Source organism: Athene cunicularia (genome assembly GCF_003259725.1).
Source record: "Athene cunicularia isolate RWA chromosome 18 unlocalized genomic scaffold, athCun1 chr18_part1, whole genome shotgun sequence".
NCBI classification, from domain to species: Eukaryota; Metazoa; Chordata; class Aves; order Strigiformes; family Strigidae; genus Athene; species Athene cunicularia.
The window spans coordinates 12,221,210-12,243,424 of NW_020799123.1; the positions used below are offsets into that span (position 1 = coordinate 12,221,210).

At 51.3% G+C, this 22,215-nt stretch overlaps 1 protein-coding gene across 2 annotated transcripts in view; it reads right to left on the minus strand.

Annotated features, from left to right (window-relative positions):
- Window positions 1-22,215, minus strand: part of SLC39A11 (solute carrier family 39 member 11) — a 100,526-nt gene that overhangs the window by 53,605 nt on the left and 24,706 nt on the right. For both annotated transcript variants that reach the window (XM_026861074.1, XM_026861073.1), the window contains exon 5: window positions 8,621-8,765. In XM_026861074.1, coding sequence (XP_026716875.1) covers window positions 8,621-8,765 — 145 coding nt within the window. The remainder of the gene's footprint in view (window positions 1-8,620; window positions 8,766-22,215) is intronic.

Here is a 22,215-nt window from a genome sequence, read left to right on the forward strand (position 1 = left end):
GGGGGGGGGGGGGGGGGGAAGGAAATAAAACATCGATTTTTAGTGAAAAGGCATATTCCATCATCCTGTGCCATATACCACGCAGAGAAGGATAAAAGAGAGGCCTGGACATGAACAACTGTCTCAGGACACAGTGCACTGAAATGAAAACGTGTTGAAATTGAAATCAGATGGGAAAGAAATTGCCAGCACAAATCACAGCAGAACCAGCGATTAGGGAAAACGAACCCACTGCCTTCAGAAGGAAAAAAGGTTCCCAACCCTCTGCTCGTGAGCAGGAGGAGCTCTGTCCCCAGCAGCTTCCCTGATTTAAACTGGAGCCGAACTGGTTTGCAAGAGCAAAACCCACCAGGCGCAGCCTCCTCTGGCAGCAGCAGCGCAGGGAGACCTCATCAAGACCTCCCAGCCACAACCCCCCCAGCCCCAAAGCCCAAACCAGATCAAAGTCTCCATTGATTTATCCTTTTGGGGAGCAGGCTCAGCTCCACAAAAGCATTCGAGCACCCGCACGCCACCAGTCCCAAGCAGGACATGAGGTGCCAGCCCAGCAATTTCTTGCCATCTCTCAGCAGGTCAGGAACCCTCCGCGCAGCTTTGCAAAGACAGAAAGCCCCGCACAAGCGCTTTATGCTTTTAGGCAATAAAAATACGGTTCATGGTGTTCCCCCGTGCCCCTCTTCACGCCCACAGAATAGCTGTGGCTTTGCCAAGGAGGTTTGCGCTTGCTCAGAGCCGACTCGAAGCAGAAGCAGAGCCAGGGTGCTCCCAGCACGCCCCAACAATTAAAAATCCCAAAGCAGCACGGGCTTTTGCCTAAACAGATCCCTTGGGGGCCACGCTGCAGAGAACAGGTCACCTGGAAGCATGTCCAGAAGCACACACACAAATTATTTTTTATATATATATATATATATATATGGATATATGGGCACACATAGAGAGAGACACATATGAAAATCTGACCCCGTAACACGGCCAAACTGCTCTGCAAGGCTGCTGGAGGGCTGGGGACCACTCAGCGCCCTCCCTAACTCCATTCTGGGACTGCAAAGCCCATCACATGCACCTTCACACTCCTGAAGCCACGGTCAATCCCCGACGACACAGCTGAGCTATGGCTTTCTATACACTTCATTATCCTTAAAACCTGTGTTGAGTTTGTATGTGGGGAAAAGCCCTGTTTGTTTGTTTTTTGTTTTTTTTTTTTATGCAGTTTATTCCCTTTTCCTCAAAGTAATGCTGACGGCCTTTGTACACTTCATGGTACATGCCCTGGCATCACTCCTCAGCTAACGCTGTTGCTGTAAAGCGGAGTGACTGCTAGAGGTCCTGATTTTCATTTCACTCCTCCAAAGCATCCTTAGGGTGACTAAAAATTATTCCCATCCCCATTCAACTAAGGAACCATAGCTGGAAAATAAATGAATTACTGTGCTTATTGAATGAAACCAAAACAACATCCACTCCAGAGGCAACGATACCGATTGTTAGTTCAGTTTAATAAACCTTGAAATTTGAGGGATTCCTGCATGCAGCTGCAGTGGCGTGGTGTTCCTCCCAAGCTTTACTCGTGCCAATCCCCTCCCAGCTTGGAACTGGTCTGAGACAGGATTTCGGCCCTCCAGCCAGCTCCCGAGCCCCAGGACAAACACTCCGGGAAGACGGGGATTTGATGCAGCACAGGGCTCTGGAGACGTTCCTCGGGGGATGTTTTAACGCCCTATTACCTTGCTAAGACAGAAGAGTTATTACTAGAGGACTAATTACAGCACCGGTGCGTATCCCTGCATACGCTGGGCTGACCCTTGCGGCATCACCAGCCCCTGAGCATGGCACAGAAGCCATCCAAGCTGCCAGCATCAACAGGCTGAGGATGGAAATGAGTTTGAGTTACCTATTTTATACAGCTGCTGAATTGAAAAGACGTAACAGATTGTCGGGTGTAGCCAGGAAATTAAAGCTCCTTGATAATATTGCACGGAGTTAATGAGGCTCAATTTGGGAAATGACTCCTCTGATTAATGGCCATAAGCACCACAGAAAGCCTCTCTGCAGCTTCCATGCTTGCCGACAGAGCTGATTTCGGAGCGTGGGTCCTACCCAGCGTGTCGCTCAACAGACTTTAATAAGCTTCATAGATTAACAAATCACCCCGAACTAAAAGGAGCTCGGAGCTGAGCAGCAAGCGCAGGCAGCACGATGGTACCCGCATCCCCGGCCCCCACGGGCTGAGGTGGGGTCCCCAGGAGCTGCCCCTCCTGCATCCCCACACTCATCCACCACCAAGACACTACAGATGAGGAACCCTGCTGCGTCTCCAGACTTACCCAGCCCTCTTTGCTTGCTAACTTCATTTTTATAAGTAAAAAAACACAGCTAGACCCTACAGCAAACAGCAGAGCAGGAAAACCATGTCCTTGTGCTGTTAGATCGGTCCCTGTGTTGACTTAGGCAGGGAAAGAGGCTTACGGGAAAAGCCACCTCGAAGAGAAAAGCCCTTCCAGCTCTCGGGCAGCGTCTGTCCCCTCTGCGCAGCGTGAGGCGTCGCAGCACAGTGCGATAACTGGGGCGGGGGCGCACACCCCAATCCCCCAGCCGGGCCACCAGCACTCCTGCACAGCGAATCCGGAGCAAGGTAATGTCGTGTAAGCCTCTGCCACCTGCACCATCTCCCTCGGAAAGCTGAAATGCCACCCGCAGGCCCCGCTCAAGGGTGAAAGGGAGATGATGGAGATAAGGCTGTAGCTGTTCAGCTCTTAGAGGCCTGTAGCTCGGCTAAGCCCTTCTGGTCATGTTTCATTTAGGAGGACACTGGGTGAAGCCCAGGAGAGGAGGATGCGTTAACAAGAAGCCATGAAAGACACCACTTGCAAAGAACAGCAGGAAGCAGTAGGAGATGCCAAGAGCACATGTCACAGGCGCAGATGTCATCCGCGGAGAGGGACGGTTGTTTCCTCTCGGCACAGCGCTTCTCCCTGTCCAAGCAGTTGTGAAAGCAGTAAGTGTGGAGACAGCTCATGCCTCTACGGGCAGATAGAGCAGCTGTCTGTGCTTGCCAGCAGCGCTCCCGCTCCTTCCAGCACCGTTCAACTGAGAACGAAGCAAAGGACAAAGCTACCAAATGTGATCCCAGGCGTATCCTGCGGAGCCGCTCCTCAAGTGCCCCCGACCTCTGACAGCCTTCCAACTCAAAACTCCTCTCTGAAGGGTCTGACAGCCTTCCAACTCCAATTCAAGACTTCCCCTCCTCCTCAGAGGGCAGCTGAACCCACAGAGCTACCGCTAACTCAAGCGTATCTTGAGGAATTCCACCCAAGGAAACGAATTCATTTTGCCGGTGCTGCCGCAGCCCGGTTCTCCTCCTCCTCCTCCTCCCTATTAGTAATAACATAAGCACCACGATGTGTGAAAACAGGCTCTGCTCCCCCGGCAAGGTGGAAATGAGCAACAGCAAACAGATGGGATACACAACACAAAGATCCCCATCTCGAGAGCCTGCGGAGATGGAGAAGAGCAGCCCTGACACCACGCGGGTCACCCAGAGCCAGGGCTCTCTCCTGGAAGGTCACAGGTTGGCATTTCCTTCGGGATCAGGCTGTTCGGAGTTGGAAATCCAAATGACTTTCACCCGGAGCAACCAGCTGAACCGGGTGGTTTATTTACTTCAGGCTTTGGTTAGTGTAGGAGTGCAGAACTGGGTCCACCGCAAATACAGCCAAGATATTTTTACGTGTATCTTGAAAAGCAGAACAAAAGACAACGCTCATGCCAAGTGACGCTGCCAACCAAGAGCGAAGGAGAACAAACCACCAGGTTGCATTTAGCCCTGAGAACTCAAAATCCCTCACCCAAAGAGTACAGCTCCCACCAGAATAACGGGAGAACAGACCCACGTGTGAGAAAGGCATTTCATCAGTTTATGAGGGATTATATGCCCCGATTTTTTTCATTTTTTTGAAGCTCTGTGTATATAAATTCACATTTAGCCATGACTATAAAAACCAACCGCAGAACCCAGCCTGACAAGGATGGTCAATAACCATTTGAAAGGGGCATTAGGATGTTTTTAAATCAATACAGGCATTGCCAGAGGCGTTCATCATCGAGGTTGGCTATTAAAACTCATAATGAATTGATGCCCTTTCGAAAGGAGCAGTTTGGACCAAGCACAGTATGAACGTGTCACCGTTATTACAAATACAGTTGGAACCATCTAAAATGGGTGAACGTCCCATTTCGCAGAAGTAGCTTTGCATTACATAAGTTGCAATGACTTAATGAAGCTTTCAGATGCACACGCGAGGCTCCGGGACAATATTACCCCAATGAATCACGATGGGTTTCAAGGCTGGAGAGGCTTTATACATCATCCCTCCTCCACAGCCTCTGCTTCTGCTCAGGGAAGGAGGGAACAAGGAGAAAATTTATAGGGTAAGCATCAGCAAACCGTTCATGCTCTTGTGATGGGGGCTGGCCATTCTTCCCCTTGGCACCAGGGCACAGCCTCAGATCAGGGCAGCCTGAAAAGCTGGGACAAGGCTGGACTTTCCGAGACCAGCTGGCACACCAGCAATAACTGGGGAAAAAAGTGAATTTTCTGGCTGCAAGGACACAAACAGAGGCAAAGCACACCCATACGTTGCCTGAAGCATCAGTACCGGTCCCACAATTCAGCTCATGCCCTGATCCCTAAGGGGCTTTGCCTCCTCTTTCATCTCCCCAGCTCCCTTCCTCCCTTTCTTCACAAGTTTACTCCAAGTTTCAAGACTTGAACTGCCTGGGCACCAATGAAAAGAGATGCTGCGTGAGCATCTGCTTCCTCTCCTGTGCAGCCCACTCCCCACTCCAGCAGCTCTGGCGCACGACAACTTCCTCTGAAGGGGAGAAAATAAAGCAAAAATTGGAAAAAAAAAAATGACAGCCTCAGGAAAAAGGTAAAAAATTCGAATGGCTGCTGCCGAAATAGGCACAGCAGGTCTTGGGGCAGCACAGCAGGAGGGAGCCACCCCAGCCCACCCGCCTCTCCTGCTCCAGGGCTTCCCCGGCCAAAACACCACCTAAGCCTCTGCAACGTTGCGGCTGGTTTGATGCAGCAGCTCAGTTTTAAGTTAAAAAACCACAAGTTCTATGTAATGAGGTTTCTCTATGATGCTCCCAAACCCCATGGCTCATTTAAGCAACGAGTTTAATGAAATTTCATTCCTTAAGTACACTATCTCAAACCCCAGTATCTTTCTCCAATTACTAAAGCCATCTGGATTTATTTATTGAACACCTATGCAGGAATGCCACAGTACCATTCCCTAAATCACGCCCTATCAGAAGTCAATCAAGTCATTAAAACAAACCGTGATTCCCCTTAATAATATTAGTGAGTTAACAGCGTTGGCAGCACGATGCCAGAAGCACATCCCATCCCCTTGGCACGGATGTCCACGCGTCTGGGACGGACAATGAGGGAGCAGAGATGCTGCTGGTTAGCCAGGCACTTCAGTAAAGATTTATCTGCAGCCTGGGTCAGCTGCCAGCTCAGAGACTCCTACTCTTAACTCCCCAGGCCACTGCGGATGCTCCCAGCTGAGCGCCAAAATGATATTTGGTCTTTTACTGTAAGCCACATTGCTGCGAGCTCCTCTGCCCCAGCACTCCTAGGAAGCATCTCCCTGGACGCAGAAGATCTTCCACCTGCAACGGGTAAGTGAGGATGTTGAAGCGAGAGCGGAGGAGGCTGCTGGGGAACATCGTTGCCCTCCCACTCCGCTCCGTAATCTGATTTGGAGCGACGTGAATCATTCGGCACCGGGACGTGATAAAGAATCAACATGCCTCGCTGTTAAATATACAGTTTAGAGGAGCATGAGTCACAGCTCAGGTTTCAAGGTGCGATGCTGTATGTAAATCCTTTCTGAGAACTACCCAAGAACACCGCGCACGTAGCTACGATTGAAGGGGTCAAACCTGGCTTTCCAGTCCCGCAGCCCGCGGTGACCCTGCTGAAACTATTTCCCCTGGTTTTAATGTCTACAGACTCAAGCAAGCTGAGCTGCCCCGAGCCCTGGGGCTGCAGCGGGAGGTTTAGGGGCCAGGGCAGCCCGTGGCCGCTGTGGCAAGGGAGGCCACAGCCCGCTGGGTCCCTCCATGGCGCCGGAGGGGGCTTCGCCTGCACCCCGAGGAATGAACAAACCCTCCTCAGCTTTATCCCAGCTCCGAGGGAGGCAGCGAAACACCGATTCCATCCCTTGCCTACCCAGATATATTACAGACAAGGCTGGGTTCTCTTTCTGTTTGTAGTAATTAAAGCCTAGTGATTATCCCACTCATCAAATACCAAGTCTAGACACAGGCTTTTCACTGATATTCCTACCAACTCCTCCCATACTTCACTCCACCCGGAGACGTGCGCCTCACTCCACACGTTCACGAGACAGCCAGCTGTTAGCAGCTCCCCCAAAAAACCTCGTTTCGATTCAGCATCGATGCCCGTGACTGCAGGGCAGCAGCGGGCCGAAGAGGAGCTGGAGGACGAGGGGAGCGGAGGAGAGGAGAGAGGGGGCTCCCAGCCCCACTTGGGTGGTACCGCGCTCCCTCACTCCCTACAGACAGCTCGCAGGTGATGGGAAACCTGCAATTTATTTGGAGGGATTTGGGATGATGGGGAGGAACAGAGGCACCCAACCACACCACTGACTGGGGGAAAAAGCGGAATGACAACTTTTTTCTCCCAACAGAACAGATGAAGGACAGGTCTAACTATTGCATTTCCTCCATCTCCCTTCCTACAGGTCTAAACCAAACCTTCCCCCTCAGCTCAGTGCAGCTACAAGGATCCCACCACCCGAGCATGACCGCACCGTGGCTGCTGCTCCCGACCTGCCACGCAGCCACGTTAAATCCACGTTTACATCACTAACAGCAAAGACCTCAGACACGCAGGGCCCTGGAGAGCTTCAGGCTCACACGTTCTCCAGCCCTCTCCCTCCCAGCTCCCCTGCTCCTCACCACCAGCCCTAGGCAGTAAAGACAACTGCAAAACAAGGCAGCAATGTGCTTTGGGATTTTTCTTTGTTTCCACAGCTTTAGCAATTTTAAAACATGTAAATATGAAGGAAGGGTCAATGATTCAACAGTGATTAAGTCTGAAATATTCCACTTAGTACCAATTGGACTTTGAAAATACTCATCATGTTCCCAGAGCGTTCCCCAGAGTGCAGCCAAGCAGCACCCAGAGCTGGAGAAAGCTGCTTTCTTGGAAGGATTGAGGTATCTTGTGAAAATACCAAGTTCATTTCAGTAAGCAAAAAAGGAAAAAAAAAAAAAAAGAAGCAAGAGACAATAAAAGAATTAATGTATTGTGGATTCTTAATACCATCTCCCCAGAGAGAGGAAAAACAACAAAGTCTAATGGAAATTTTCTATTCTCAAAACCATTTGCACTGTTATTGTTTGCAACTAAGAAGATGAAAACATAACACCCCAGCAGCTTAAGGTTCTGAAAATTGCAGGGCTGCCTACTTTTTTTTTTTTTTTTTTTCCACCTTACAAAAATATTGAAAACCTTACAACAGCCCTTATAGCCTGCAGGGTTAGAGCAATCTTCAAGCTTGCACGAGAAGACATCCAGGACACAAAGCCCGTTGAGCCTAGCACAAAACCTCCAGCCGTCCCTTTGGAGAAATCCAAGCTGGTATTTCAAGTACTGAAAAATCTTATGGGTTTGAAACACTTTCTGAAACACGCAATTAAGCAATGCTGTTAAATAACGGAGCCTGATGTAAGAGGCTAGCACTATGCTTTGCAAAAAGAAGGATCGTTTCTTCAACTCCGCCTGCTCCCAATTGTACTCAAGACGTTGTAAACCGCTGTTTCAGTTTCTCTCCAACCAAGAAAAAGCAGAGGAGCAATGAGATTATTCCACTAAATTACATTTTCTTTGTCTAGTGAAAAGCTGCTGTTAAGTAGAGGAACAGAAAATTGTGTTGACTCAGAGGGGGTATCCCCACGCAGCTGGGTGTAAGGGTGGCCACCACCCATCCCATACACACACCCTGGACCCAGGGAAGCCCAGTGAGGTTCCGCCACCCTAAGAAGTTCCATCTTTAAAATCTATTTAAGGAGGAAATAGCTGCCAACAAGACATTTTATTCCTCGCTTTGGCAGCCGCAATTCTATTAATCTCCAAAATAAGAAGCGACAGCACGAATGCCAGTCCTAGACTATAATTAGGGAGGGCCACCGAGGGTCAGTGGCACGAGGCACCTTCAACGTGGCGTAACTCGGCAAGGGCAGGGTTAGAGCTCGCTGTGCCCACATTGAAAATAAACTTATCTCAAGCTAAGCTGAAGATTTCATTTCCCCGGTGAATGAGATATCTAATTATCAATAATTCATAGGCACAGACAGACGTGCAAGTGGTTTTGAGAACTGAAGTAGAAACAGAAGTAATGATTCTTGGAAGAAGAACCAGCGGAGAGACAGATCCAGCGCGGGAAGAGCAGGTGCACTTTGCGTGCACGCGTCAAAACCAATCTAATTTCAATCACATACGTGACAGCCTAGGTGCCAGTCTAACAGGGGTATTTTCCCCGTACACTCTGCGGTGGGTATATGACAGGATGCTTGCCTGGATGGAGCCCAGCTCTACCTATCCGGATGGACAACTCGCTCTCGTAGTCCAGGTGATGGGCAGGTTCGTGCTCGTATTTTTCTTTCACCACTCGTTGGTCACAGCTCAAGGCAAACGCTGCGTGGGGAGGCCCGCTGAAACCCTGCAAGGCAAGAGAGAAAGGGCAGGTTTTTCCCCACATCTCCCCATCAGCCTTCTCCCAGCCCCATCCTCGGGGACTGCTCCAGCGTCTGTGCGGTTGGGAAGCTGATCAGGGCGTGTGGCACAACAGCTTCTCACAGCTGCGGGGAGACGTGTCTTTTAGGATCCCCTCTCTCTGCAGACCACCTAGTTGTTAAGATTTAAATGTGTATTTCCAGCAGAAACATCCAGAAAAGGGTTAGGAGGAGCTGTGGGCCAAGAAGTAGGGGGCTAAAGAGGGAAAGCCAACATTCACATGCATGAACAGCAAAAAATGCAATTCCATAAACACAAAGAAATGCAATTGCACAAACACAACCCCGTCCAAAGGCAAGCTGGAGGGGACCAGGAGACAAGGGGGGACATCCACTGCTGAGCTGCTCTCTGAGGGTCGACCTGCTGAGCTGACCTCTGCAGAAGTTCAGCCTGCAACCGGGCACCATTTTGTCAACATGGACTGAGCTTCCAAGGGAAATAGTTTGTTCAAAACTGAACCCATTTGAGTATCAAAGGAGACGCTACATTCACAACCGCCCTGCGTTAGCTCAGGGGGACTTGTCCAGATGACCCGAGAAAACTTCAGACTCACTTGGAATGTACTCCTACACTATTTGTAACCTCCAAACAGCAGAGAGAACGGCCAAAACCAGTATGTCCAGCTACACATAAAGTCTACAGGGAACCCAAACAGATGCCCCAGGGCAAGAGGGACCAGGCTGCTCCCATGAGCAATTCCAACTCGGACACAGCTCGCAAAAACCAGCCACGGCTCAAGGACGTGCCAGAGTCTTTACCTGTATCAGCTAAAAATACCCGACAGACACCGTTTGTGCCTTTTCCCCATGGAGCTGGACATGTGGCAGGAAGGTTGGTGTCTCTGGATGGCTCCAGGCTGCCCAAACCCACCCAGAGAGAGCCACAAAACTGAGAGGAAACGTGGGGTGAGAGGCAGAACCGCACAGCCGAGAGAAGGAACGTGTCCCACGGCAGCGGCTGCACGACCTGGTGTAACCAGCTCTGCCTAAAATACGGGGAGGGGGACCCCGAGTCCCCGTCTCCTCGCAGGGCAGGGAACCAGCCCCTGGGAGCACCCGCGAGGGGGGATGTCCAGGCTGCACCTGGCGGGTTTAGCTCTTGGATTGAGGGCGGCGGAACAAACGAACATACGCTGAACAGCCAGAGACGGTAACGCGAGACTCGATGGGTAAGGTCGCATTAAACAAAAATAAAGGTTAAAGATGAATAACTGAATCATCTATTCTCCCATCATTTGCATAATATAGTCTGACCGGTGCTATTAATACTAATCACATATTTGCTATCTGCTCTCTATTGCAGTTTAATCAGGGCGCTTTCACCTCCACTAACCCAGCAATTACAAGATGCTCCGACGAGGCGCTCACGTGTAAATCCACCTGGGAGAAGGGAGACCCACAGCACCCCACTGCGCCTGCCCACGCACCAGCTCTGCACCCTAAACCCCGAGCAGTAGCTGGCAGAGCAGGCAGAAATACAAGTGTTTTCCAGCAAAATCTGGATGACGCGACACAGTGAGGAAAGAGGGGAACTTCAGCATCACAGCCCAACTTGGGTAAGGCAGGAAGAGACAGAGGATGGAAACTCGGGAGCTCACCCTGCTGCTGGCACTTCTGCTGGCAAAGCCAGGAGAGTCTGGTCCTGCTAAAGCTAAAGGGGTTTCCACCTCTGGAAAGTGAGTAGCATCACTTCCCAGAAAACGCCGACCCAAGGAGAAGCAGGGATGGGAATGTGAAGCTGCAGAGGTAAAGCCTCAACTCTTTAAACACAGAGGAAGGATTTACAAGCGTTGCACGGGGCTCTCCAGCCCCGTTCCAGCCGCCGGCTGCCTCCCACTTGCCGTTGGACTGGGAGAACACCAGATTTCAGGGAGCCCAAGGCTCTCCTTCCACACAGCTCCTGCTGGCGTTTTGTTAAACGGGCTAAAACGCTGTAAGTGCAGCTTCGTAGGCTTTATCACCACTGGATTTGTGGCTTTCCCCCAGCTTCTCAACGGGGTCTTGTCAGCACAGGCAGGGCAGCGAGCCCAGGGCACGGCTTGAGCCCGCAGGACCCTGCGGGTTACAGGAACCCAACCAGGAGGAAAAGAAATGACTTGCACGAGCACGAGCAGGCGGGTTACGTTCAGCCTGTGCCCTCTCTTGCCACCACTCAGCTGCAGATGCAAACAAGCAAGGTCCTCACAAGGTCAAGACCATTTGCCTCAAGGTCTGCAGTCCTGATGAGAAGCCTCCCACGGCTGTTTGCCGTGCCACTGATCTCAGCACATCAAATGTTTATGGATGTGGTACCCGCAAATCTGCTTGCGCCGAAACGGAGGCAAACTTGACGATACTTCAGCTGTTTATTGTAAGGTCAGGGCACCTCCCTTGGCAGGCACAAACACGCAACGCTGGCAATTTGAAAAAATATTAGTGACCTTCAGTAAAGCACATGATTTATCCCAACTGCGATTGCTCTGAGTCATTTCAGTCCGGGCCCTGCATGAGTCCCTTAATTGGAATGTGTCAGTGGGTTAAAAAATCATTAGAAAGAGAAGAAAGTCAACCCACGTTAATTAGTTCATGCCAGTAATTAGCGTTAACTGAAATAACCACAGGGGCTGATTATTTCAAAAAGCGAGATGCAATGAGAGATTTGGGCAGGAAGGTCTTGGAGGAAAACTATTCTGGGATGCGGGCGTCCCCACCGCACTCGTCTCTGCTCACGGAGCCACAACAGTAAGGTCGTTCGATTGTCACAGCCCCACGTGTAAAAGCGGACAAAAAAAAAATTGGGTAACTTTGCAGAGAGTAACAAGCCCCACTCCACTCAGCACCCGCCTAAACAGGCGGATCCTGCTTTTGTTACCCAAAAACTGCAGCAATTTCGAATTAATCTGGATGGAAACGTGTCCCTCTCCCGCGAGCGTCGGCAATCGATGGTATCGCCCAGGTACCGCGGGGCCGAGGGATGAGACAGGGAGGAGCTGGCAGTGACTTGCTGTGAGGTGAAGAAAGGATTTTGGATTGTATCCTGCCCAGGCAGCCTCTTGTACAAGTTGCTAATCGAATCGAAGTCAATTTTAAAAAGAAATTAAGAGCGAGTGACGCCTTTGAGAACTAACGTGCTCTTCTCCACCCGACTAGTGAAGGAGAATAAATCGATAAAGAAATAGTGATGACAAAAGCTGATGGTCTGGCTTTGGGTAGATCACTTGGTACCAAACCTGGAGGTGCTGCCTGTCTGGGAAGGTCGGTGACACTGCTCTTCCCAGGCAATATCTTACTGGCTTTAACGCAACAAACTCCTTGGAACAGGCTCCACAAAGCCACAGGGAACAAAGACCGTAACGCATGAAGTAACGGCAGAAAGCACCTCAACAGGAAAGAGAAATAGAATAAATTTTACTAACTTATAAAAAAAAATAAAATTTAAATGTTCCTAACTTGTCCAGGAGCTAACACAGAGACAATAAAAGACAATAACAAGCCATGCTTTGATGGTGCCCAGGGGCTCCCATTTCACACTTATTAAAAGAGATGGTGATAACAGCTCAGAGACCAGAAAGTGATACGGGAAAGAGAAGAGCGGTGGAGAGCAAGGAGAGGAAGGGGAGATGCTGGACATCCCCAGCCCATGTCAGCGGCTGCCCTGGCCATGGGGAGGGACCCGGCGTGACTCTGCAGCCCCCCGTGAGCTCATGGTGAGCTCTCTGCCTCAGCTGCTCGCTCGGCTTCGCCGCTTCTGCACATCTGCACAAAGCCCGACGCCTCTGGGGACAGAGACAAAGGCTGCGCAGCCACAAAGCAGCCAGCCCCTGGCTTCTCGGGGGCGGATAAACGGATTTATGTTAAAAACATGAAATCGGATTGGAGAGGAAGAGAGCTCCCTTAGAAAGCACTCAGTTCTCAGAGAGCACCCATTTGCATGTAAAACAACAGGCTGGTATTTTGTTATTTGAAACAACGCATCAAGGGCTCGATGCTCCCAAGCGAACCTCCGCCGGCACAGCGCCGGTTACAAATCCCCGTGTGCCAGCAGGTTTGTAGCCCACCGAGAGCAGGAAGCTGCCCTGTGCTCCCCCAGCTCCCTCGGCACCTTCTGGTTTCATCTCTTGAGCCCTGGGCTGGTCACATCGCTCCTGAAGTCCCTGGAGGGGACTCGGGCACCAGCAATCCCTGGGGAAGCCCAGGTTGCAGAAGGCAGGTCCTCCTGCTCACACCCACACTCCTCCAAAGCCCTCTTATTTCAAACGGCATTTTTTTTAATAATTAAAAAAAAAATATATATATATATATATATATACACAAAAAAAGTCAAACCCCACCCAGCCACATCACTTCCCATGCCAGCACCGTGCCGGAGCCAACACTGAGCTGCGGCTCCTTACAGAGGCTCCGTGTTGCTCTGCGGGACCAGACACCAGCGTTCACTCGAAAAGCACAAAAAGCACAAAAAGTTGGGCAGGTGAGGACGTGCCTGGGACGGGGCGTTAAAGGCTGCAGCGAGTTGTGCTGCCAGAAGCCTGGATGCCACCAGGCAACCCCAAAGGCGGTCAGCCAGCTCCGCGTTCCCGCAGCGCAGCGTCCTCAAAACCAACATTCCCCCACCTCTTCTGGGGAGAAAAAAAAAAAAAAACAAAAAAACAAAAAGCATGATTTTGGTCAATATTGACCCAGCATGAAGGGATGGGTTAAGGGACGGAGTTAGCAGGCAGGCATTTAAGAGGAATTGTGGCTCCTCTCAAAGCCACGGATCACTGGCAATCCTCCAGTCGAAATACTAAATCAACAACTCAAGCGCAACCTTAAATACTCCACACAATAAAAAAAAGCCCTTCTCAACGCTGAAGTGGGCGCAGTCACATTTGTGATTAACAGCAGCTCCGGGACACAAACAAAGCTCCCCTATTTCTATTCCCACCATGCCTGGCAGCCCCGTTGCCCCAGTACAGCCCAGTCCAGCTGCTTGGCATCACAACTGGGTCCCACCAGCAGCACCCAAACCCTTTCGACCAGACTGTGCCCCATAAATTGGGAATGAGCCTGGGGACACCCAGCACGCCCCGAACCACCGCTGTGGCTCCAGCTGCCAGAGTAACAGCCCATAACCCCAACCCCACATCAACAAACCCCACGTCATGGAAGATTTACAGCGGAATCTATTTTCATATGAAAGTTGAAGCGTCTCCAAGTGTTTCAGGTACATCTCGGTTTGCATTTTAATCAGGAGATGGCTAACAGTGGAGCAGCAGCACTGCCAGGGCAGACAGCAAGGCACCCCAACGGCAGTTCTTTCTGGGCTTGCTAACAAGGGCTGGGTCAGCGCCGTCTATCATGCTGCAAAATGGATTTCTTCCATTTTTCCCTCTAGATTTCAACAGCCTGAAGTTTTGTAAAACCTAAACCACAGCACGTACAACCAGAGGCCACGCTCAGAACCATCCTCCGAAACCTCAAAGTGCTGCAAAACAGAGCAGCAGGCAAAGACAAACTGAAAAGATGAGCATGTGGGAAGCATCACAAGCGTGCTCGTGATGCCGGGGAAACAACAGCAACTCCTGGGGTCTACAAATCCAAGCCCAGCCCTCAACCCAACAACCAGGTCCCAAATATGTCCTTGTCCCACCGCAGCCCCAGCGGCAGCAGCAGCTCTGGAGCCGAGCGCTGCGTTGGGTCGGGATCACTCACCCAGCCAGGGAGGGGGCTGGATGGGAATAGCTCCTCCACAACGGTCAGAGCCCCTGTGGAAATGTTAAATTTAGATTCGTTCTGAGGAAGGATTTCTGTGCAGAAGGGGCTGTTGGGCGTTGGAATGGGTTGCCCAGGGCAGGGGGGAGTCCCCGGGATCCCTGGGGGGGTGGAAGAGTCGGGCTGAGCCAGCGCTGAGGGGTCTGGGGGAGTTGGGAAGGGTCAGGGGGAGGGTCATGGTTGGGCTGGAGGAGCTGCAGGGGCTTTTCCAGCCAAGATGGTTCTACGAAATCCTCCAGCAGGGGCTTGGCACCCCAGGCAGGAGCGGGGGCCCATGAGCAGAGGCACAGCTCTAGCCTAGGAGCCAAATGATCCACCTGGCAGCCCTGAACGTGGAGCACCCTCAGGAAACCCCATTTCCCAAGGAGGAACAGACTCCAAGGGCCTGATCCTGCAACACACCGAGCACCACAGCCCTCCCCGGTGCCTGACCCCCGTGCCAGCCCCACTGACATTTTTCTGGAGCCACAGCAGCAGGGGCAGGGGGAGACCCAGGCACTCCCCACTTCCCCCCCCACCCCGAGCATCTTCCATCTGGCTCCTCCAGCCCTTCATCCTCCCCCGGCCCCGCGCACAGCCCTGCCTGCAGCAGGCAAGGCAGGCAGGAGGCCTGTAGCTATGGTAGCGCTGCCACGGGAATTGGGAAGGAAAGGTTCATCCATAGGCAAAAATTTCAGCGTTTTCACGGCAGATCTGCTCCGGCAGTGTCTCACGAGCCGATCACATCAGGCTGGGGGACCTTTCTCATCCCAACAGTGCAGCTGGCAGCAACGCGACACCAGAGCCTTCCCCTAATAACTGCAAACAGGGAAGCTTAAGTGAATATTAAGGAAGGCTGGTATCAGTTTATCTGAAACTAATGTAATATTATTGCAAGTACATTTTATTCACTGTTAATTATCAGCCACTTTGATAACTCATAATTCTTGAAAATTGCAAACAGCAGCTTTAATCACCGGCCTCTACTGAAGTGCTGTAAGGGCAGGAGGAATAAATCACCTCCCTTCTGTGTCACCAGAAGTATGGGGACAACTGGGGTGTCCTGTGGGGTGACCCCGGGAGCCACCCCAGCCACGGGGGCTCCCCTGGGACCAGCCTGATCCAACAGCAGCCGAGGGGAGACCCTTGGCAGTGCCAAAACCCGCAGCACTCTCATGATCTGACAACGCCGAAACACTAAATCTGGCAAACCTGGGGAGAGAGGAAGGCTAATTTATCAAAACTCACCCCAAACCCTCAAAAAAACCCCGGCAAGAGCCGTGGCAGGGGCTCCGAGGGGAGACAGGCACAGGCCAATCCATCTTTATGGCCAAAGCAACGTTCACGTTAAAAACAACCCAGAGGGATTTTTCTCATTGGCACATTTGGGGGTTTGGCCTTTCCAGGAGGGAGGAAAAACACAGGAATGTTGCTGGCACCAGGTCTGGGAAGGCGGCTGCCCTGGCAGCATGGGGCCAGGACAAGTGCTGCCCAGGAGGGGGGAACACGCGGGCAATTCCCAGGCTCCTCCGGAAACCCAGGGGGTTTGTTACAAAACGTGATGTTCTGCAACAGGGATGTTTTACATGGCAGAAAGGAAGTGATTTTCGTAACCTTTGCCATTACAAAAACATAAGCACGGGAATGTTCTCGCTGCTTTTGCCTTGAGACCTAGCGAAAAAAAATAAAAATAAACAGACAGCTTGTTAAACAAACAAAACCCACCTCTGCAACAGCGGGAGACGGGTTTCATGTCACCAACCTCCTGTCCACCAAGAAGCCTGGAGAAACCTCAAAACACCACCAGCAAATTTATTTTTCAACGGACTGGTTGCTTCAGGAGGAGTTTTGGAGCACACATCGTGCTGCCCACCAAAACCAGTCAGGATGCATACACACTCCCAGTTGTGCCTGTCACAGCCAAGCTCACAAATATCCGAAGGGATATTTTATATCCAGCCAAGCTCAAAATATCCTAAGGGATATTGTCCCAAGGGATATTTTCCCAAGGGCTGCCCTATATATCACCACCACCCCGACGCCGGCGGCTCGCTCAGCGGGACGCGGCAGAGAGGTTTGTGGCATCGAGTCAGCACTACAATATGAGATTTTAATTGTTAGCAATAAACCTTTAAGCCTCAGATGGGATTAACAAGAGCTTTTTCTCCACATGCTTATTAAAGTCTAATGGAGACCAGCTTTGCCTTTTTTCTCTCTCCCTGCCCCCTTCCCACCTTGTATACTTGTAGCATGGCAACATGTATTTTTACAGTCCTTTATCATGCAAGGCTTTTTGCAAGGGTAAGAGAAAAAGCAAACAAAACTTCAATTAACAGCTCATTTTTACACAATATGCTCCTCAGTAATGATTTGCTATCAGTGCAAATTGAATTAATGGGAAAAGGGGAACAAAGCCCGGGCGGCTGCCGCAGGGGGGTGGGATGTGGGGAGCCCTGGGAAGGGAACGGGAGGGCTCCTCGGAGGGCTGGCGGGATGTAGCAGGGCCCAGCTAGAGATCCATCACCCCTCAAGTGAAGAGCCACACCATGCCAGCGCTCCCTAATTACGTTACATTAAAACACAACTTCCTTTAGACGCGGATGCGCACGAGTCCCCGGCAGAGGGATGGAGCAGCAGCACTGCTGGGGCACAGCCCCTTCTCCCCCCGGCCCCCCGAGCACCAGCTCATTCCCAACGCCATAGTTTCTGCTCTTTTTCTCCCCTCCACATCTTGCACATCCCATAATTACCAAAATAGCACCAAAGCCCAAGAGAGACGCTGACTCCCCTGGTCGTCTGCAGGAGCCACGGCAGAGCCAGAGGAGCCTCAAACCCCTTCCTGAAGCGCAGCACAATAAATCCGCAGAGAGGCCCTTCGTTCTCTTCAGCTAGTGCAATTAATTTGTGAATTCATCACTGGAGAGAGGCGTAATAAGGGACCAGGCACTTCCTGATTTCCACCACCAAGAAGCTCACCATCCTCCTTTCCTTTGGAAGCTCAGGACTGTCCCAAGGGGCACAGCTGAACTCCGAGCTGGGGAACGGGCTCGTTCCTGCCCCCCCTCCGTCACCCCCACAGGCAGGGCTCGTCCTAAGCTTTCACAGGTAAATCATCTGGGCGTTGGACTCCAACCAGACAACCTAAAGCCCAGAAATCAAGCGCTGAAACCGGCCCTCGTAGCATTTATTTTTATGTGCAGTACGTACCTCGCCTATAAAGTCTTGACAGGCCTTAAAAAAAAAAAAAAAAAACCACATTTGAAATGAGAGCAACCAGCAAAATGCTTTCTCAAGCCCGCAGGTAGCCCGAAACACAAAGAGGAGGCTCATCCAGTCAGTTTTTCAATCTGCATTAGCTCTGAAGCCTACTGACAACAGATTAAAGTCACATCACTTTCAGCACCTCATTGACAATTAGAGCATGATGAGGGGAGACAGGCAAACACACCAGGAAGATTTTCACACCCTGACGCACCCCTGCGGGGAGGACACACAGTCACACTACCCCACTGCCACGTGCCCCGAGCATCAAGTGGGTACAAAAAACACTCCCAGGGTCCCAACACTGGCAGAGGAGCCGCAGCCAGGCTGAGCAGAAAGGAACAAACATGCCAGTTTTCCCCCCCAATTCTCCAGCAGGTCGTCAACCCATTAATAAGGCACAACGTTCCCCTGGATGGAAAGCAAGCGTCTGGTTTATCCCACATTCTCCCCGAGGGGTGGCCACCAAGCATCCCAAAGCAGCCACTGACCCATCCGCCGCAACCACGGCCGTGGAGAGGGGCCCGTCCTCCCCGGGGACACGCACCCAGGAGAGGCAAAAACTGACTCCTTACAGCTCGTCTTCAAAGCAGACAGGAATGGCAAGTCAGTCTGGGTGAGTCAGAGTTTACCCTGAGAGCAAGCTGGCATTGTGCTGCAGTTATAGATCTGTGCATATATATTTTCTGTGAGCTACATGAAAGCAGCTTTCCTCTCCCTGACATTCACCACCCAGCCAATTGCAACCTCGCTCGCTGCTTCTCTGTCATTTTAATGGCAGGTTCGCTTTTCACAGTGGAGGCATTAATTTGGGGTTATGCTATGAGCGAATTCAACGGCAGATTTTAAGATCAAAGAACAGCCAAGGAACCATCCGTAGCACTCGGCGTGCCCGCGGATAAACGGGGCCTCGTTGAGGTGTTTGGAGTAAGAGCTGGGATGCTACAGGAGCGGCTCTTTGCCATCCCCTGGCACAGGAAAGGGAGGCAGAGGATTCCCAACTCCTTCCCCGAGCCTGCCTGGATGCGGGCAGGGTGCAGAGAAGCGCTGCAGCATGGAAGGGAGCTTGAAGTTCCTTGAGCATCACTCTTGGAGCCCAAGAGGCTCCCACCAACAGAGCCCATCCCACCTGAAACTGGGGTGCAACCTCAGGGCGCCCAGAGCATCCACATCCCCTCCGGTCCACGCTCAGCTGTGGGCAGTGGGTCAGCACCCCCACCCTGCTCTCCCCCCCTGGGAGCTTGCTGCCTGCTTTCTGCTTATTCCAGGACGAAAACTTAACATTATAACAAGAATGCTCAAATTCCATCAGCAAAAACGTCCAGGATCCAGCAGACCCCCCCCAAGAGCGATGCATCCCTCCCCGCAGTGCCAGCCAGACTCTTGGAGATCTGGTATTCCAGCGTGCTCTTCCTTTTGGAAAATTTATCCTCTTTTACAATTCTGAGCCAGGCCCCAAACAGTAATTGAAATTCAATCAGCAAAGGCTGAGCCACGGAGGAGAGAAAAGCCCCACATTGCATTACCAGCCTTATCAGTTGGTAATACCCGCTCGAGGTGAGCGGGGGAAAGCGGCTTTATCGCGGGCACCGGAGAAGGGAACGGGGGAAACGCATAACCAGCGCAGGAGCTCACAGAATGAAGAATTAAGCCAGGCTTTCTCAGTCTCTGCTGTTTTACACAGTGATTTTTTTTTTTTTTTTTTTTTTTTTCACCTCCTCGCTTCCCATGCGACCCCGCCATCAGCCCGCGGAGCCACGCTGCTGCAAGCGCCGTCAAACTGCTCCCCGATTTCTCTGCTGTCAGGGCAGTTAATAACTGTCCTGTAAATCTAATGAGGGTGGGAGGGGAATTTAACCCTGCCTTGGATTCAAAGCATCTCTGCTCTTTAGCTTTAGGGCTTCAAATGTAATGGGTTTTGGGTTGTTGGTTTTTTTTTTTTCCTAAATGTTTAATGCATAATAAGACAGAGAATTATAATTAAGAGCAGCTGACAAATTGCACTCTGGAAGTTAATAACTCTTTACCTCCATTAATAAAACAAAATGCTTTTCTGAAAATTAGTATAATTACAACTTTGTGCTTTTTTTTTTTTTTTTGCACGTGGGCAGGGAAGGGGTGGGAGGCAGCAGGCTTTCCACAGATCATACGGGCAAACAGATTTTAAAGAAACCTTTAGGGCTTGCTGGGTGCCAGCCTTGAGAAATGGCACTAACACTTTCAGAGGATCCCATGGGTGGGCTCTGTGGTCAGCACCAGGGATCACGTTTGAAATCCCACCCTTGTCACCTGCCTGCGGCAGGACACGGGGCAAACTGTCCCAAGCATCAGGCCCACACGGATCCATCCCCTTCCACAGATGGCCCTGGGGAAGAGTTGGGTTGGGTTTCTTTTATAAATTAATAAAACTCATGCAAAGATACTCTTGATTTATTTAGAGCTACAAGGGGAAGGACAAAAGGCTTTGCTACGTTCCCTGACGAGGCTCCCAAAAAAAGATTTCCCTTCCTCAGTCATCAGTCAGATTCTTCCTTCCTCCTAGAGCCAGTGGAAAAGGGCCAGAATGCCTTAAAAAAAAAAAAACAGAAGGGCTGCTATTTATTTTCCTCTAAGCAAAGGAAATCAGAGCAAACCAGGAATGCACGAGTCAAGCTGTAGCTTCCACTAGTCCTTGTCAACTGAGTCCCTCCGGCCCATCCTCGCCCACCCTGAGAGGCAAAGGCAGCCCCTGCACAAGCAAAACACCCATCTGGGCTGGGCTGGGGGCAGCGTCGAGGGGTATCAAAGCGATGGCAGAGGGGCTGCATCGCCCCCAGCTCAGGGCAGCCCCACTTTCGGCCCCCAGACATCCCCACCCAGCCCAGGTCCCGCCAGGAGGGCAATGCTGAGGTGCAGGAAGGCTTTGCAGGCAGCAGGAGCCAGCAGGCAGGGCTGCCAGGACTGCTCCTGGGGAGAGACTGAACACAGTCTGCATGTAAAAAAGGGTCGAGTCGTTTTGCACGCCCCAGACCACCAAAGTCACCTCCCTGGAAGGCCTTTATTTGATCATTTCCCCCAAGATTACGCGGCCCAAGACACGCAGCTGCCAGGCTGAGATGCCACCCAAGCCACCGCGCCTGGGTCCCCGGGACACTCTGGACAGTGGTTCAGTCCCACGCTCAAAAATTTAATAAGCCAGAAAATACCCGTGCCCCACACACAGGCACGTCCCTTGGTGAATGCTCGACTCAAAAAAGCCTCTACCTACTCCGGCAATGAGGATGTGCAGCTAATTAACTTTCTAGGAGTCACAGATGAACAGGAAAAAGCACATTAAGATGGGAACTTGTGATGGGCATGTCTCAGAGGAATTAGCAAATTGCATAAGAGGAACCTTTATTCCGATTATAAATTAACACCAAGCGACAAGACCCAGCGCATTTTTCCTGCCTCATGAAATAATTAACCCGTCAAATCCGGCTCCACGCAAACCAGAAGGGAGAGGAGCATTAAATCCATCTTCACCGGGTGGGAGCACGTACGCCAAGCCGGGAGGATCCCCAACACCCTCCAACTGCACCCCCAGTTACCCCGCTATACCAGGTACGTGCTAGGAATCACTACCTAGCCCCCCCCAAAAAGCTGCTTCCCGTGGTCTAAGCCAGCCGTGGGGTAGCACCGAGAAAGAAATTGCAGTTTGAAACAACACACCACTACGCCTGGAGTGGGCGCGATGGTCTCTCCCCCCCTCCCGCAGCTTTACCAGCCACACACTATTCTCAGCTTTCCCCTCCGATACGTGACTTGCACGGATTTAGAAAGCAAAATACACATCCTCGAGGCACATTCGGAGCCAAACGAGAGACACCAGCGTTATTAAACACGGGACTATCCCTCGGATATCTGTTTATCAAGTTCTCAAATCCTTCCCAAGGGTGCTCGCCAAAAATAGCCTAAAATTCACCGTGCAAATTGCCCAATCCTAGATTCTATTCCAAAAAAGCTTGCAAGCATCGATTTGCAAAAATAGGAAAGGGCAGGAGCACAACGCAATTGTGTTTTGAGAGGGTTAACGGGATCCAGCCTCCTACTATAAACATCCACACGCCCCACGCTCATCCATCCCACGTGAAGATCTTCACCCTGCTCGTGAAAACCGTTACGCAGCTGCGAACCACAGCCCAAAATATTTCCAAACGGGTACGGAATACAAGCCTGGGATCCCAGGCAGGGGTTTGGGCCGTGCTGGTCCTTCCTGCAGCACGAGGGGCCAACGCTGGCACCCGCGAAGCACACGCCAACCCAGGCAAAAGGCTTTTAAAAGGTACTTTAGTTACTATTTGTTTTAAAATCTGAGGAACCGTCCACCCGTCACACGCGGCTTTATTGATTTACTCTGTACTCAGGAAAAAAAAAAAAAAAACA